The 18572-nt window shown below is 40.9% G+C and overlaps 1 protein-coding gene across 1 annotated transcript in view; it reads left to right on the top strand.

The window, feature by feature from the left end:
* The window catches only part of ARFGEF3 (ARFGEF family member 3), a 128137-nt gene that overhangs the window by 43497 nt on the left and 66068 nt on the right, over positions 1-18572 (top strand). Inside the window, exons 5-7 of the mRNA XM_008161981.3 lie at positions 4908-4976; positions 14855-14977; positions 18215-18257. Coding sequence (XP_008160203.2) covers positions 4908-4976; positions 14855-14977; positions 18215-18257 — 235 coding nt within the window. The remainder of the gene's footprint in view (positions 1-4907; positions 4977-14854; positions 14978-18214; positions 18258-18572) is intronic.

The raw sequence follows: 18572 nt of genomic DNA, 5'->3' as shown, positions 1-18572 counted from the left end.
GACAGGTTCAGAGCAGAACAGATGTCAGGCAGAGAGAATGTTCCATAAGTCTCATGGGAGATGCCCTCTGGTGAGCAGAGGTAGTTTGTCACTCTCCAGAGTGAGGTCCTGCCAGATGGTTGGCCATCTGAAAGGAGGCTTACTAAATTCCGGTTGCCCTCACCGAGTCACCTGACACTTCAGTGCGTGGTTGCAAAAATTGCCTTTAGACACTTATACCACCTGGATGTGACATTCAGATTCCCAGGACAGTTTTCTTCTATACAGCGGGGCTGTCTTACCACATTGTCTACACATTTTCCAATAATGATTAAGCACATAGGTGCGCAGTCTCACTGACCACTGACGCTCTCTGAGGTTGGTTCTCCTGTGGACCGTGCATAGGAGGGATTGAGCCTGGGCCAGGACTCACCATGCCTCCCAGGGCCTGGCACGGTGCTGTAAACAGGTGGGCATCAGGAAGTCAGGCCTTACCACTAAGAAGCCTATGAATCTAATGGGGGTGAAGAGGACACACAGATTTAGGTTATATCTAAACGGCTCCAAATAAGTTCTGTAGAAAAAAGCCTTTTACATTTTCTGCCAGTTCTGTAATTGTCACATCTGTAGCAGTATTGCCTGCATTAAGCATTTTGAATAAGGGATATCACTGTTCTTCAAAATATGTTACTTCATTAATATCTAATATAAAGCTCTGGGAATGGAGGAAGCAGGAGAGATTTTAGCAGACTGATCAGACATGAGGGAGTATGAGGGAAGAACAGTGGTAGGATGATACCCAGGTTTTAAATAAAGAGATGTTTGCCTTCTATGTTGGGAATTCACTGCATCCCTTTACCAAATGCACCCCAGTCAGTCCATAGCCATTGGAATGACTGTAACCTGTCTTTAAGTTCACTGACATCTTATTAAGTGTCTGCTTTATCACTTCAATTTCCCTTTTGCCTTAGTACAATTAGTTTTTGATGTGATTTGTTGGCCTGACCAACCCTAAAATAATACATGCAGGACATTTAACATAGGGCATTTAAATTGAAGTACAATAAGGTTCCAACCTACTTTCTAGCATCATCTCTAGCCTCTACCTCATACTTCCATGCCCTTATTCATGGCATTTCCTGTGCTCGGTACATATCCCTCTCCCTTTTCTCTCCTGCATCAGTGCTTTGCTCATATGTCATCTCATCTGCAAAGTCTCTCCTCCAGTTATGATGTCTTCTAACCTTCAGCGTTAATATATGCAGTAGTCCCCACCACCACGTATATGTGGGAGATACGTGTCAAGGCCCTGGTGGATGCCTGAAACCTTGGATAGTACGGAGCCCTCTATATAGTATGTTTCTTTCCTATACATGAATCCCTTTTCACTTAAGTGAAGCATTTTATGGCTTCTCTTGGGCATCTCTGAATTGCCAGATCCTTTTCACTTGTGCCAGTTCTTAAAATAGGTCAGCTTTACTTTCTCCTTTCCAGGCTTTTTTTTTTTTTTTTTTTTTTTTTTTTAATCCGGGGTTTCTGTACACATTTTAAATTGCAGAGTTGATTGGGAATTTTGTAGCCTTTGTAATGATTTTCCTCTTTTCATGGAAGACTGAGCCTTTCTTTATTTAAATCCTCACCCAAGGATATTTTATCATTGATTTTTAGAGAGAGAGGAAGAGGAAGGGAGAGTAGGAGGGATGGAGAGAGGGAGGGAGGGAGGGAAGGAGGGAGAGAAAGAGGGAGGGAGGGAGGGAGGGAGAGAGAGAGAGAGAGAGAGAGAAAGAAACATACATCAATGTGAGAGAGACACATCGACTGGTTGCCTCCCACACACACGCTCCCAGATCAGATCCAGGGATTGGACCTGCAACCCAGGTATGTGCCCTTGACTGGAATTGAACCCATGACCCTTTGGGGCACAGGCCAATGCTGTAACCACTGACTCACACCAGCCAGGGCTTAAGCCTTTTTTTCCTATCCTCTTAGATCATTTATAGAGGCAGTGCCCTCCAGCTAGAATGCAAGACGCTGCCTATCTATCCCTCAAGTTCCTGCTGTTCAGTGATAATGTAGTCAGTATGCTTCCGTGACCCCGTGAGGGCTGTATTTTTAATGGAGTTGCCCTCGATATTTAGATGTTCCTGTTTTCCTCGAGGCCAGCATGCTCAGAATGTGAATTTAAAAATTTTGCCCTCTCATTATGCAGTGGAAGTCAGACACTTTAAATTAATTTGCTGTGGCTCTGAGTTTCCTTTCACTCACTCTGTGTTTTAATTTGCTGAATTAATGCTTCCTAGGCATTGGGCACATCACCTGTTTCTCCACTTAGCACTTCTTTGGGTGAGTCATTTCTGTCTGCCTCATCATCCTTGCTAGACACGGGTGTCCTTTGTATATCTTGTGAGCCACGGGGGAACAGGGCACTGTCAGAGCTATAATTAAAACCTGCTCTGCTACCAACACAACAAACTGTGTGTGATTTTAAGGAGCTGGCTTCCTTACTGTGCTTCACTCTTCCTTTCGTTCCTGTCTGTTGTGCTTAGTTTTTGCGTATGGCTCAGTGAGCCTTTTGGTATTGGTGGCCAGGCATCAGGTGGGGAAAGCCTTTCTTCAAAGATGTTTTGAATAAAACCAGCAACGGGTGGGTACAGGGAGCCTGTCTGCTGTGGACTCCGGCTGCAAGGCCTCCCTGTGCAATCCCTGGCTTCCCTGGGCAGAGGGAGCCGAGCCTCCCCTGTTCCCGTGAGACTCTTGATTACCAAATCCGCCACCTCGGCACCCTTCATGAAGACTCTCAGAGGCACCGCTCCCACTGCCTCCAGCCACTGCCGCCAAAACGCAGCCCTTGCTCACAGAGAGCTGGGTTGGGTTTTTGAACATTTCTTTTCAAACTTGCTTTTGTGTACTTAGTATGAATGTACACAGGATGGAAGGCAGAAAGTCGATCGTCAGTCCTTTAAGAAACGGTAGTAACCATCATTGTGTTTACATTATAAAGAATGGCCAGTTGTCAGTCTTTATCATGAATACCTAAAAAACCAAGGCCCAGCTGGCCCAGTGCTCACCTCCCCACCCTCACAGACCACCACCTCCACCAGCCATCCATTTTCTCATACCTTCCTACCCACCTGCCATAACCATGGGGGGCTGCGGGGAACACAGGAAAAGGAAGCTGTGCAAAATGGCAGAAAGCGAAAGTAAGGAAGCATCGTATGAGAAAGCCTGAGGGCCTTTCAGGTGCTCAACGGATGTAATAGTCTAATGGGAAGATCATAAATAAGTAAATGCATCATTCATATATGAGACTGGTACATGCTCTGAAGGAGGTGTCATAGAGGTTGAATTGAGACCTGAAAGAACCAACCAAACGAGTGACATGAGGAACAAGCATAGGAGGAGTCAAGGACAGGAGGGTTTCACACAAAGGGACACCCGATACAGAGGTATTAGATGTGTCCTCTCCCCAGGCCAGATAGATCCTGGTGACTGCTGCCCACAGCTTTCTTGCACACCAAACACCAACCCCGCAAAGATAGTCCTTAAATTAAAGAAAGCCTTTTTCCCATGAGGCCATAAAGCAGTTGCTCCATTATCCCTCTCTTCCAGCCGGCATAGTATTGAGATGATTTTTATCAGGAGTCAACGCTTGGGTATCTGGCATCTTAAGGATTAAAAGACTGAGGAGCAGACCCACAGTGAACTTATCTAACCTTGTGACTAAAATTGGCAAAAATCCCCTTTTCCTTTTTAAATTGCGCACGCATTTGCTTTCTCCGAAGGAGTGACTGCATCTAGGACTGGCCTGGCTGGTGACTCAGAATGGGAGATTAGGAAAGTCCTTGTCCTAGCTGACGATGGTGCTTTGGGTGTGCTGCTGAGGTGTATATGCGGTATTCGATGCTAGGCTTCAGTGCTCTTCCATGAACTGGGCAACACCCTCAGGAGGCTGCTACTGACAAGGTGCAGGCAGGGCCTGGCTGTTGTGTTTGGGAGCAAGGAGCAGACACCAGCGCTTTTATGTCTGAGGCTACCAGCTAGCAAAGTTGCAGCGTCAGGAGCCAAATGGACAGGGGAGAGTCTGGCGTCTTATCTCCAAAATTAGAAGCAATTCTTAAAATGCCACAGGCTTTTATGGATCTGTTCTCTAATAGCTCTACAAGTACAGAGTGAGATTTTTAATGGTCGCTAAAGATCTTGCAAATGTCATCGACTCGCTGTCTTATATATCTTGGAGAATGAGGGGAACGTGGGACTAATAAATAAATCCCAGGCAGCGTTCTGAGGGAAATCACAGGAGGGAAGAGGAAAGTAACCATGCAAGAATTCCTAATCCCAGGTGGATCTGGGAGGGGGACAGGAGCAGAAAATTTGAGTGATGCTTGGATCTAGGAAGAAGTAGAGACAGTATTGCCAAGGGGTTTAGGGAATGGAGTCAGATTACTTGGTTTCAAATCTCAGCTCCACAACTTGTTACCTGAGTAATCTTGGGCATCTTATTCAATTGTTCTGAGCATCAGTTTCCTTATCAGTAAAATAAAGACAATCATAATGACAGTTACTATAAAAGCAATCTAGATCATTCACATACAGTGCCTAGCACTAAGCCTGACCATTTAGTTTCATTATCAGATACTGGTAGACTTCCTGGAGTTGTTGAGGAATGCCTTTTCTGGCTTGCCTTGCAGTGGTCCTTCCCTGGGGGTGAGGGCAGCATCCTCTGCTTTTTAAAGTACTCATCTCTATTTTATTGGACAATGCGTGGCCACCAATTAGAGAGCAGTGAGTGCAATAGCAACACATTCGATAAAGCAGAGAACAAAGGAGTCATCAACAGGACTGCACAAAAGCCATGTGGAATAAAAATCACTTTCTAGATTTTTAACCCCCTCTCTCTTCCTTTCTCCCTCACCTCCTGGTTGGTAAAGGTTTTACTCTGCATAACCTACACCCCAACGTTTGACCTGAACGGGAGTGCGGTACTGAAGATCGCGGAGGTGAGTGCCCGCTGCTGCCCCAGCCCTCGGGTGCTGCTTGCGCTTGTGCTGCTTGCTCACTGCTGCTTCACCCCAGCTGGCATCCATACTGGGGTAGAGGGAGCCCAGCAGTGGGGCAAGGCCTTCTCTGGTCATGACCCTGGGGAACTTCCACTAAGGATTGGATCTGTGAGAAGTAGGCTCGGTGGTCCATCGTCCTAAGTCCTGGTGCTTTGCATGCTTTGATTTGCTTAACTTGAGTCTTTAACCATAGAAATAACAGTACTGGTTCTCCCCACCTTGCCTCACTCAGAATGCATTCTTAGTCTGTTTTTCCTAAGCTCAATTGAAAAGCATTTGATTTTTCTTCAAATGTTTTTTTTTTTAAGAAACCAGGTATTTGATTTAGAGAGATGTTTATTGATTAAATTCTATTCCTGTCTCCTAATCCCCGATGAGTATATTTTGTAGCTGTCACTGGAAAGCCTTCTCTTTTCTGTCTGTATTGATCTGTACTGCAGCCTGGAGCAATCAGTACCTTCCAGCACTCCCATGAGTGTGCCCATAGGAAACCGGGCCTTTTGACTGTCTGGCATAAACCTTTGGCTTTTGGAGACCTCGTTATTCCAGAGCTGTACTTAGAATAATTTTCTTTCCATTTCTTGAAAAGAATATCTTCAGGATTTGTATGTTTTGACAAGCGTACACCTTCAGACCTTAATGAGGCATTGATATTCCGAATTCTTAAATTACGGAGAAAACGAAAGCCTATCAGTGCTCATGGGTTTTTGTTTTTATAATAATGATTACCGTTTATTGGGTATACTAGGTAGTTGCTAAACACTTTGGACATGTTTTCTTTTTTCATCATTTTTCTCATCATTGTTGAGGTATAATTGACAAATAAATGTATATATTTAAGCTGTACAACTCGGTGTTTTGATATATGTATATATTGTGAAATAATCACAACAACCAAGCTAATTAACATATCCATCACCTCACCCAGGTAACATTGTCATGGGTAGTATTTGTATTGGCTGATTTATGGGCTTTTACAGTATTGTGTGCCATTAAAGGGTGAAAATTAAGAGAAAATTATTTTTGAGCACACAGGACATTTTTGTGAGTCTATCAAAATAAAAAGAAGCAGATAATTAGCTGACCTCTCACTACAATATAAATCAGTTCTCAAATGTGTATTTATATGGTTGGAAAGAACACTTTTCTTTCACACATTTATATGTTTTACTCCATACAGGTAAAGAAAGAGAATAGCTGTCAATATTTTTTTAAACTGAATTTTGAGAGCTACCTGTGAGTGCTCATTATTGGCAGGTTCATTCTTTTCTAATGTGGTAAGAACACTTAGGATGAGATCTGCCCTCTTAACATAATCTTAAGTGTAGTACAATACAGTAATCTATAATAATAAAAGTATAATATGCTAATTAGACTGGAAAACCTTCCAGATGAAGCTGGGGCTGCGAGGGAAGCTCGGGTCCCATGTGCCAGAGAGAAGCGGGTGCCAGCAGCCAGGGGAAGGAAGGCCTACTCTTGTAGGAATTTTGTGCATCGGGCCTCTAGTGTTAACTATAAGCACAATGATCTAGAGCAGATCTCCACAACTTATTCATCTTATATGACTGAAACTTTATACCCATTGAATAGTAGTTCTTCTCTATTTATCCCTCCTTCCGGCCCTTGGCAGCACGACTCTACTCTGTTTTTCAGAATTTGACTATTTTAGATTCCCCTTTACTTTTATTTTATTTATTTCAGATATCTGTTTATTGTTTTTGCATTCTAATAGAACCTAAAGAAATCTCCTAGAGAATATGCATGCTAACATCTAATGATAGCCTCTTTACAAAAGGTTTATATTTCATGTTATGTAGAATATTTGATTTAACCAAAAGCTACTACAAAATCTAATCCTTACATCTATCACTTTATTTTTTATATTTTTTATTGTTGATAGTATTACAGATGTCTCTGTATTGTACTACACTTAAGATTATGCTTCTTGTACGTGCCCTGACCAGAGATTGAACCTCCAACCTTGGCATATCAGGATGAGGCTCTAACCAATTGAGCTACCCAACTATGGCTCAAACATATTTCCTAAATGCTTTCACAGTTGAATCTGCTACAGAGTTACCCTACTGTTCCATCTGAATATGTGTTTTCACCAATAGGACACAGGGTCAGCCTTTAAAAAAGAGGGGAAATGCCCCCACTCAATCCATATTTAGGTAACCTGGCATAAAAAGAGCAGAGTAGATCTATTTATAGGAAAACATAGCAACAACTTATAAATGTAAGTATATAGATCAGTAGTTATAAATATTAGATTATCAAATGAATAATATATAGGTAATTTTAGAAAGGATAATAGTGGAATCATCTGAAATCATTGTTTACTTCAGATACATGAGATAGAAATACACATCTTTCTTAAAGGCCTTCATTTTATGGGTGTGTTTTTTTTTTAATTTGCAAAATAGCTTACAGTCTTTTGGTTTTCACTATGGCAATCATTTAAGAAATGCTTTTTCATCCCCAAAATGGGGGGATTACAAAAGAGACTTATACTGCCACACACAGTATGCAAAAATAATAGTGCTCTGTAGACTTACTAATACCCAATGATTTTTGTAAGCACTCAAGTGCTTTTCACCTGCTAACTTAGCCTTTGAAAATCTGCATCTCTATTTTCAAAGCAGAACATTTCAGCCTAACTACCACTTAGCTCCAGGAAGCTTTCTTGGTTGTATCTGAACTTTCCATAAAGATAAGTCTTGCCCAGCTGGTGTGACTCAGTGGTTGAGCGTCAACGTATGAATCAGGAGGTCACGGTTCTATTCCCTATCAGGGCACGGGCCCGGGTTGCAGGCTTGATCCCTAGTGTAGGGCGTGCAGGAGGCAGCCAATCAATGATTCTCTCTCATTAATGATAATTTCTCTCTCTCTTCCTCTATGAAATCAATAAAAAAAAATATTTTTAAAAAAGGATAAGTCTTTAACTTAAAGGAAAAAAGTGATATTTTCTTCTCTTGTCATGTTTGATATAGCTAGGGAAATAAGTTATAAAAATGCTTTCAAATAAACCATTAAAACAGCTATGGAAATGTTGGGAACATTCTTTTCTTTCATACTCTGGTGACCATTACTCAAAGATAGTGCTTATCCTGAAACCTGTGGATCAGGAAATGGGATGTGTACCTAAGTATGAAAATGAGGCTATTTCCCCAAGGCACTGCTGAAACTTTGTAAGGATTGTTAAGCATTTAAAATGTAAATAGGAAGGTGGCACCTTTGTGTGTCTAACTTAACTTGCTTAATTAAACTGCAGTAAAGAAAGTTTTTTCAGTACAGGGTTTCCACGATACAGAAGGAATTAGAAATATCACCAAATTTAGAAATGGACAATTATGAAATATCCAACATGTGTTTTCTATTCAGTTTTATGAATTATCATTTCTAAAACTCTATATGGATACATAATTCTTCTCTTTATTGATTGAAAGCTGGGCCCAAGATTTCTCTTGCTATGGTCAAATTAGCAGATAATGTTGAGTTTTCCAGGTTAGCTAACTTAATAGGAAAAGCTGTGGAAATAACATTGCCCAGGTCCTGGGGTTAAAGAGAGAGGTGGTGCCCAAACCAGAATGTCTATGAAGTTAATTTGAAGATGGTTAATGATGTTTCACTGGGAAAAACACGCCTGCTGAAAGCTCCTTTATGGCATTTTCTCAGTGAGTAAAATGTGTATTTATCTGAGTTCATAAATGTGTATTTTCTGGCTTGATCTTATTGACTCACTGGAAACTTCTAGTCTCTGATTCTGTGGCATGCTGTCAGGTTCAAGCAGAGTTTGTCCCAAAGATTATTGTTTTATTTAAGATTCTTACTTTCAGGGACCTTCTTTCACTTCCATCTATCAACTCTCCATCCTTCAATTCCAAAACACTGGTTAGTAATATTTGCTAATAATAGTTGAGTCCTTAGGGCATGTCAGTAGTAGCATTTCCCATACATTCTCTTTTAATCTTTACCACAACCAAGCTAGATAAAGAATCCCAGGGAAAGTGAAGTTCATTTGCTTGTCTGAGGTTCTTTAGCTAGACATTCAAATCCAGACTCTTTATATGCAAATATGTGCTGTTGACCACTATGCAGTATAGCTTTCTGGTAACCTTCGTCTTAGAAGTAGGATCTTGCCATAATAATATTGGCAACCAACTGAAAATCTTAGGAGTCTTACCCACCTGAGACCTTTACCAAGGCATTTAATTCGATAATGGCTCTATGGTCTTTTTACAGGTGAAGCAGAAGTATTGATGAATTTCACCTTCTTTGTGAGACCATGGATTCAAGTGACCATTAGTCATATGCCACTTTCTTGAGTATCTTTACATATTGATACACAGTTTATCTTTTCTGAGCATTGTTACCATCACAGGATTTGGAGTGTAGTTTAGTTCCACTTGTTACCCCAGGGACCTTCAAAAACATTGAAGCCCAAGATCTGCCTCCAGAGATTTCAATGTAATGATTCTGGTTGTCATTAAAGTATTTTTTTAATTGAGCTGACTTACTACCCTTGAAATGTTCAGTGGTACCTTTTCTAAGTCTATTTCTGAGATAGACTTCAAATAAAGTATTCTACAATTAAGGAGCAGATAGTCTCCAGATATGACACAGGTGACCTGATCCATTTCTCTTTGAAGCATCTTATTTGCTATGTTCTTATGAGGCTGGGGGGAGTAACCCTACCTCCTGGCAAGAGAAATGGCCAAAGGAGCCCAAACCATTGTCTCAAACCAGCTGAGGCCATTGGAGTAAAGAAATCCCATTTTAAAAGACTGCTTTCTCCACTTTTCCTTCTGGAAACAGTTTCTTCTTTGTGGGTAAGTCTCTGTACTGACTCTGTTTGGACTCCTCTGAGGTTTCTGTTCTTTGGCAACTTATTGCCAGATGGGCTTTGAGCAAACTAGTTTGTTGTGCAAGGAATTTCCACACTTGCCTTTAATTCTCTGACTTGCATGGCTCTTGAAGAACTTAGAATTAGAAGACACGGAGCAATGCAGAGTTCCTCTCTACTTCCTTTGGGCTGGCTCAGAGGGCAGAGGCTAGAGTTCAGTGGATCCTTGTAGACCAAGCAGAAGGCTCTGCCTGAGAAGGTGCAGGGATGGATGGGCTGAGGTATCTGAATCCATTTGAACATGGCAGCTAAGCCAAGAAGAATGAGGAAGAGGAAGAGGGAAGTAACAGAGTTGTCCATGTATGCCTGGGCATGTTAAGAGGTTCCTTTTAACTGAGATCCAAAAGGAAAACCAGCAAAATTCCTACTCAAGCATGGTGATCAGACTTTCAGTTCACCCTGTGTGTGTACGTGTGTGTGCCTGTGGGTTTGCATCAGCAGGACGCGTTTATTGAGGTGCTCCTGTTTCACCCCTACTTGTTATTGCCATTCAGCTGGAAACAGCCTGGTCACTGACTTGTCCATGTGATTCAACGGAGTTTAGACTTGTAGTGTTAATCAAAATTTTCTTAGTTTCTAACATGATCAACAAGCACTCATAGTCTTCCCTGCATAAAAGACAGTTCTTCTGCTTTCTTGCCGTTTAATCTCTGATCCTTTTATTTGTATCACCATAAGTTATTTTTATCTCCATAAAAATTTTCCAATTGGAAACCTGCTAGCTCTTCTCTTTAATGGGACTTCTTACTCAGTACCACGCACTGTTTTGACAAAGCTGCACCACTAATCCTTCAGATAGGAAAGAGAAGGTAAGTGCACAATTCAACATAGTGAAGCTCATATGCATTTTGCAAAGTTAAGCAAATTTCTATTGTGGAAGCTTTTTAAAAACTTATCACTTTGGCCAATGTTGAATATCTGCTACATTCCACTCTGCTGCTTCATATTTAATCATAGTGAGTCCACCCCGGGTTTAACCTAGTACTGTTATTTATCAGTCTACTTACTCAATGACATAAAACTCGTATTGCTATATATGGCTTGCAGACTTGGCTTTGTTTTTGTTTTTGTTTTGTTTTGTTTTGTTTTTCCTTCTGCTGTCGGGGTTTAATTTGCTTCACTAACAGTTTGTTTTTGCTCTCAGTTGTGTTTAGCATGCCGTAAACCTGGATGTCCACAATTGCATGAAATGATCAAAATGTCCATTATGAAACTCCTCACTGCCCTGTGTCTTCGTGCGTTCCCTGGTGATCAGGGGCCTGTGGCTTTTCACAAGGTATTGGACTTGGTCCCTTGAGCCTCTGGCAGAGGTCCAGAACTGAGGCTTTTTAAGCGTCAATCCTACACTACGAAAGCAAAGGGCATGGGACGTAGAAGTGACATTGGAGATACAAAGAGAGGAAATTGATGAGCCCTTTTTCAGAAACTCAGCCTGCATTTGGACTTGGTATTCTCTTAGCTTCCCTGATTCAATGTGCTCATTTTAGCACTGCCCCATAGTAGAAAAAACACACAAAAAACCCATTCACAATGTGAAAACTCATTGGCTTTTAATATAGTGGTCAGGTTTATCATGGAAACCCTAGTTCTATGAATCTTACCACTTTACCAATTTATTATTATTATTATAGCAAATGTAAGAAACTTTTCTTTAGAAGATGTCAGGATAGCTGAAAGCATTTCTTCCTGGGCATCTAAAGATAGCAAGTTATCATACACATGCTCATTTTTACATTTAAAAAGATACCCTTTGGTCACATGAGTATTTATAATCCCAACGTGGGCAGAATGAGCTTCTTTGATTAATCCTTTTTCTAAAAAAGCAGAGTAAATATGCTTACCTCTTCCCTTAATAAAATGCCTCCTGCAGTAAGTCATTTCCACTGTTATACCTCTAAACACTGAAAACGGTGGTGACATTAAAAGTTGAAGAAATACATTTGGTATCTGGGAAGTCTTCTGCATACAGTGCTGTTTGTGTTACTTAAAATCCAGGTCCTCCTGTGTGCTTTCTTTCACTGGTTTAAAGTGACTGATATAATTTTTTAAGGAAGGTTTTATAGTGGGTATGGCTCTTAGTATTCAGTAGAATTGTGTTTATATTGATATAAAGTATGTAGTTCAGCTTTCAAAATAGCTACTCTTTCATCTTTAATGCTTCTGAGACTTCAAATTTCTCTTTAAATTTAAGCTTAGCAATCTGAAGGATCAACAGTTATAAATATTTCTTGGGAAAATATATAAGATTTAAAGAAAACTTGAATTCTGAGGTATAAATAGTACCAGAGTGCCTAATTACACTATAGAGAATTCAGTTTCATCAAAGTGAACCAGTGCACTCATTTAGATGTATTTTCAAGGCTTTTAAACTATTTTATCATGTGCAGAAATAAAGGCCTTTCAGGACTAAAACACCTTTTTTTCTAAGTATGTATAAATAGTACCTTCGAGTACATTACAATCCATGATCATCTGAGAAAATGAGTTTGAAGTTAACGTGCCCTAAATGGTAGTTTGAAAAATAAATATTTTGAAACTTGCTCTTACTTTTTTCACATGATATGAATAAATCCAAGCCAACTTCCAAATATACTTTTGAGTTTTAAATGCTCATTTGGAATATTAAGCATTTAACAGGAGATAAATGTAACTGTTAGAAAATATTTACTTGTACTTAGTTAATTTTACCGAAAAGGCAATTACAGAGAGGCCTGACAGAAAATCCGAGCTTAAGCATTGCAGCAACAAAGGTTAACATTTCGTCTCTCTCCCATCTCAGTTATCAATCATCAAATTAAATTTGCCATTTAGGTGAGAACCTAGTGTTTTCACTGTAGATAATCTTGGAATTATTCCTAGGAAAATAATTTAGGCATACTACATCCCTTTTTCTTTTCGTAGGACTAAATATGCTTGGTAAAATGGAAAGGATTGCATACATTAGGGAGAAAAAAAGTGGACCAATTTAAAGTATGCATTTATTGTTATGCTCATTCCTATACCTTTCAGAGAAATTAGAGGCAATAAAATCTAAAAAGTCATGACATTGAGCAGAAGCATCTTCAAGTGAGAGATTCTCCGCCCCCCACCCCCCAAAATTGGGATTTCTCCATGCTGCAGTCATCAGGGAGCCTCCTCAGGTTCCCCTGGACATACAGACCCACAAGACACAAATAGGCCACAACTGGCATTATATTCTCTAGGCAGGATATAGGACAGGGAGCAGACACAGGTCAATGGCAGGTGTTTGTCTTTCCTAGGCATCCTAACACCAATACTGAGGGTAGCCTCTGGCTCTCAGATGTCAGCTTAGGAGCAAGAAGATAAGAGCACCTTGTGGGTGCAGTCACCTTGGCCTAGGAGCCCCATGTTTCAACTGAATTTGACCCTTGAACAACACAGGAGATAGGGGCACCACCACTCATGCAATAGGTAATTCAGGTGTAACTTTTGACTCCCCCAAAACTTAACTACCAATAGGCTGCCATGGACTGGTAGCCTTCTCAATGACATAAACAACTGATTGACATATGTTAATGTTATATACTGTATTCTTACAATAAAGTAAGCTAGAGAAAATAAAATATCTATACTAATAAAAGGGTAATATGCTAATTAGACCAGGACACCTTCCGGACAGAGCCATGGTGGCGGGGCAGAGGTGGTTAGAGGCAATCAGGCTAGGAGGGGAGGGCAGTTGGGGGTGATCAGGCCAGTGGGCGGGGCAGTTGGGGGCTATCAGGCCAGCAAGGGGGGCAGTTGGGGGACGAGCAGGCCGGCAGGGTGGGGGCAGTTGGGGATGAGAAGGCCAGCAGGGGGGGCAGTTGGGGGCGAGCAGGCCGGCAGGCAGAGTGGTTAAGAGTGATCAGGCAGGCAGGTGAGCCATTAGGAGCCAGTGGTCCTGGGTTGCGAGGGATGTCTGACTGCCGGTTTAGGCCCACAGGGATTGGGCCTAAGCCGGCAGTCAGACATCCTCCGAGGGGTCCCAGATTGGAGAGGGTGCAGGCCAGGCTGAGTGATACCCCCCACCCCACCCCCCACCCCCATGCACGAATTTCGTGCACTGGGCCACTAGTTCTTAATAAAAATCGTAGGGAAGAGAAAATACATTTGCAGCTCTGTGCTATATTTATCAATACCATAAGTTTTTAAAAATTCATGTGTAAATGAACCCAGGCAGTACAAGCCTGTGTTGTTCAGGGTCGACCTTATATAGGAACCAACATCTCTGTACCTCCCTAGTCGGAGCTTGCCGAGTTCCCTCAGAGGACATGAGCTATGGCAAGGGCCACTCAGGGATGCTCAAACCTGTGACTCCTTACTAAGATTTTTAAAGTTCGTTTCCCAATTCAGATACAGCTTGGTAATCAGGGGGACATTTTACCATAAGCCCTGCTGCCTAGTAACACAGCTGATGTCCACCTTTATCAGGTTTCCAGGAGAACACGGAGAGAGAGTTAACCCAAGGTCAGGCTTGTTTATAGAGCAGAAGAAAGGGCTTCAGTTATCCTCTCCCCACACCTGGTAACTCAGGAGTTAGTAACTCTGCTCTATTTTGCCCTGAAGGGAGCTTTTCCTGGTCATTTCCAGCCACCTGAGTTTGTCCCAGACAGAATTATTGGGCATATCTTTTTTTTAAAATATTGATTTTTTTACAGAGAGGAAGGAAGAGGGATAAAGAGTTAGAAACATCGGTGAGAGAGAAACATCATTCAGCTGCCTCTCCTACATGCTTAAAACATAAATGCTCAAGGATTTAAAATATATGTAGGACTCACTGATAGCTAGTTCTAAATCAGGCTGACTTTCTGTTTAAGAGCAATTTCATATCCTCTCTGGTTAATTCCAAAGCATGTTGATAATACACTGATATCTATGGAGTGTGTATGTTGCTGTCTTATCTCTTTACCAGGTGTGCATTGAGACATACACATGTAGCTGTCACCAGCGTAGTATAAACACTGCTGTGCGGGCCACTCTCAGTCAGATGCTGAGTGACTTGACTTTACAGTTACGACAAAGGCAGGAGAATACGGTGAGCCTTGCCATATCCACACGTTCATCACAGCCTTGCCAGTGTCTCTGTGTGTAACCGCATGTATGTGTCCCCCACCCCACATATCCCCCCACCCCACAAGCTCCCCACCCCCATACTCTGCCAGGGCTGCTCCCTACGGAAACAATGGAAGGGCTGGCTTGGTTTTGAAGAATATTTATTTATATAAATTAAGCTCCTAAATATGTATTTGCCTGTTTCACTCCAAAGCTTTGGGAATGTTTTCCTTACAGTTTCTGTCGTTATTTTAGTCATTATTTTGAAATTCACTTTTCTTTTGTAATCCTTTTTTTTAAAAAAAACCTTATCAGATTAAAAATGTTATATAAAAGTATTATAACATATTAACAAATACCAGAAGTAAATTCAAAATTAATAGCAGTTAATTCCACGCTTTGAGGTTTGTATCTGTGGGTTTCTCGCTAACTAAAGAATTGTGGCTGGCGGTCTCCTTCGCCTGCGGGCACCGCGGCGTGAGGCTGGACTTGTCGTCTTTCTGTCATCAAAACACCCTAGAGCTTTTTGCTCTGAACTTGAACAGATTGTGTAACATGAGTGTTCCAGGGAAAACGTAAATGTAATTGGCTTCTTGCATAAATTATCTTCCGGGAATATTAATGAGGAGATGATTCCTCTTCAAAATTGGTGTTGTTTTGTCTTTTAAATCTGCCTCTGTAAGAACTCAGGTTAAAGTTCTTCTAAAATCTGCAAAAAGTATTCTGAAGTGACCACTTTATTGTTTTTTTAGAATGGGAAATGTCAGTCATAGTCTGAAATATCTCAGAAATTAATTTTAGAATTTAAGATTTTATGTTTAACTTCAAATATTGCTAACTTTTAACTTCAATTACTATGTAATTTTTAGAAGATCATGGACTTGAGTGGAACTTTTGAGATTATCTGGTCAAATTTTTTCATTCCTCATAAAAACAGATGAGGACATGAAGCCCAAAGAGGTGAAATTGAAATCTAAAATTAATGAGCTTGCCAGTGAGAGAGCCAGAACTAACCCCTGCTCTCCTGAGTCCCAGCTCAGGTTATTAATAGGAGCTCTGGCAGCCAGTGTTGAGAAAAACAAACACTAATCAGATAAAAACTAATATTGATATTTTTCTTTTGTGTTTTCTCTGTCCAAAGTCCAAGTTTCTATTTAAAAAGTAATCGTTTTAATTTTAAATTTTTAAAAATATATTTTTATTGATTTCAGAGAGGGAAGAAGAGGAAGAGAGAGAGAAACATCAATGATGAGAGAATCATTGATTGGCTGCCTCCTACATGCCCCCTCCTGGGGATTGAGCCAGCAACCTGGGCATGTGCCCTTGACCGGAATCCAACCCAGGACGCTTCAGTCCACAGGCCAACGCTGAGCCAAATCAGCTAGGGCAAATTTTAAGTATTTTTATTATATTAGCTTACTCTTTGTTAAAATAATTTCATGTATGCTAGGATTTGAATGTAGTGGTGTGACAATATTAATTTAAAGTAAGTTCAAATCTATAAATAGAAAACATTAAGAGAAAAAAGTATTTTTAATGGAAATAAACCCAAGATGTTGAGAATTATCATGTTCATATATAGTCAGTCATATTCCATCTTTTCTAAATGGCCACATGATGAAATATTAGAAGAGTAATGATATCTTAATGTTTTGAGATGGAATATTTCAATACAACTTTGTAGTTTCAAAGTGATTTCAGTTATATTAGTCATTTAATCTTAATTTTAAAATTTTAAGTAGGAGGTCATTAGGTGTCAGATGACTCAGCCTTACAGCTCATGTTGCTCTTTTGTAAGAATGGTGACAGGTGTATTTGGTAAGAGCTGGATAAAACCCAAGGGTTATTTGCCTCTGTCCTGTGTGGCTAATCAGCCTTCTGGTCCTGCTCATCACTGACCATCTGGACTCACTCCAACCGGAGGCAAGATCCCAAACTAGGTAGAAAATTAATGTTTCCTATTATTGCCTTTCTGTTACTCATGCGGTCCCTGGAGATGTTTTCATGTCCCAGAAAGACTCAGCGCTCAGTATGCTAATATTCAGAGCATTTGTGATGTCTACTAGAGAGACTAAGTCTTGCCACCTAAGAACGGTTATTTTAAAAAGCCATTAAAGGGAATGGTCCAAGGAGGCTGTGTGTTCTCCCTCGGGACACTGAGCATTACCTGGGGAAGCTATGTGGTGTGCAGCGTGGCCCATCACTGGAAAGACATTGCAGGCCATCTCAGAATCAGGAAGACTTAAATGCTATGGAAAGAAAATCAATCTAGAATGCCAAAAGCACTAATATGAACTGTGCCTTCAACCTAATGTCTGCCTGCATCCCACGCCACCTCCCAGTACAGGTTAGCATTTCACAAAGAATGTGTAGAAGCAGCTGAGCTTGCAAATTAGGGAACAGAGAATACTAGAAATATGTTCCTATAACAAGTTTAAAAACAAACAGTGCCATAGGATGATTTATATGTCTTGTAGGTGATTAGTATGAAAATGCCCTCTTACTATCTCCCTGTGCTAAGAGTTGGGGAAACTGTAGAGCCTATTTCCTATTCTCTGCTCAGCAGTCATGGAATTCTCCCTGCAATGGAAGTCAGTGTAACTATTTGTAAATAACTTCCCCTTCCTATTCTCCCTTCCGTCAAGGTTATGTCTCTACCTTGATAGTTCCGGATCTACCAACCAATAGCCTAGACTGGTTGGTCTGGTCAGACAGTTGGAAATTAATATGCCACCCATCAAGTAGGAAACTGGTACTTCTGACCAGCAGTCATCTCTGGACTTGGATTTTGAAGTCCAGAAACAGATCCTTCTATGACTAAGACTCTGTATTCTCCAGGTGCCAATCAGAGTGTAGTCTGTGACCTTGGGAAATATCATTATCCCTGCAAAGGCAACTCAGCTGTTTAGGTGGGTATTGCCCCCAGTCATAGCTCAGCACCCTGGAATGAGATAGCGTATCACAGGGCTTAAACTCCCAGGAAGTTTATGGACTCTTGAATGAATTATTTTTGCAATTGATAAGCTCAGTTCCAGACATATGTTTTCCTAAATACCATGAATAATGACATGCTATCAACACCTGGAGGGTGAGCTTAGGTGAGTTAGCTGAGCCCAGAGCACTCAAAACGACATCTTGTTTCTAAGAATTTTCCATTGTTTAAGTCCGGATTTTTCTTGCCTGAATCTACTAATTGTCCTGTATGTGTCTCCCTTACTAGATAATTGAAAACCCGGATGTCCCACAGGAATTCGGGAATCAAGGTATTGAATTTGATTTTTGCTAGTTCTCAGTTTAAAACATGGGTATTAGAATGCCTCCCGTGTGCTTGGTGTTGGGGATGTAGGGATGAGTAGAGCTCGCAGGGGAGTCCACCACTCTCCTTGGAGCTTCTGTTTAGCTTTGCCTTACGTGGTATGATTAAACCAGCTGTTGTCTTCCTTCTGATCCTACACTCTCATGCCAGCCACACCTGGTCCTGTTCCAACAGTGAGAGGGAAATGAACTCTTCATGGACCTTCCTGTTGGAGGCTGGTTTTTTAGTTACTTCCTTCTTTATGAATCAGGTGTATTAATTG

The sequence above is a fragment of the Eptesicus fuscus genome, chromosome 10 (assembly GCF_027574615.1).
Source record: "Eptesicus fuscus isolate TK198812 chromosome 10, DD_ASM_mEF_20220401, whole genome shotgun sequence".
NCBI classification, from domain to species: domain Eukaryota; kingdom Metazoa; phylum Chordata; class Mammalia; order Chiroptera; family Vespertilionidae; genus Eptesicus; species Eptesicus fuscus.
Note: the sequence above shows the minus strand (reverse complement) of the source record. Positions and strands in the feature narration are given on the sequence as shown.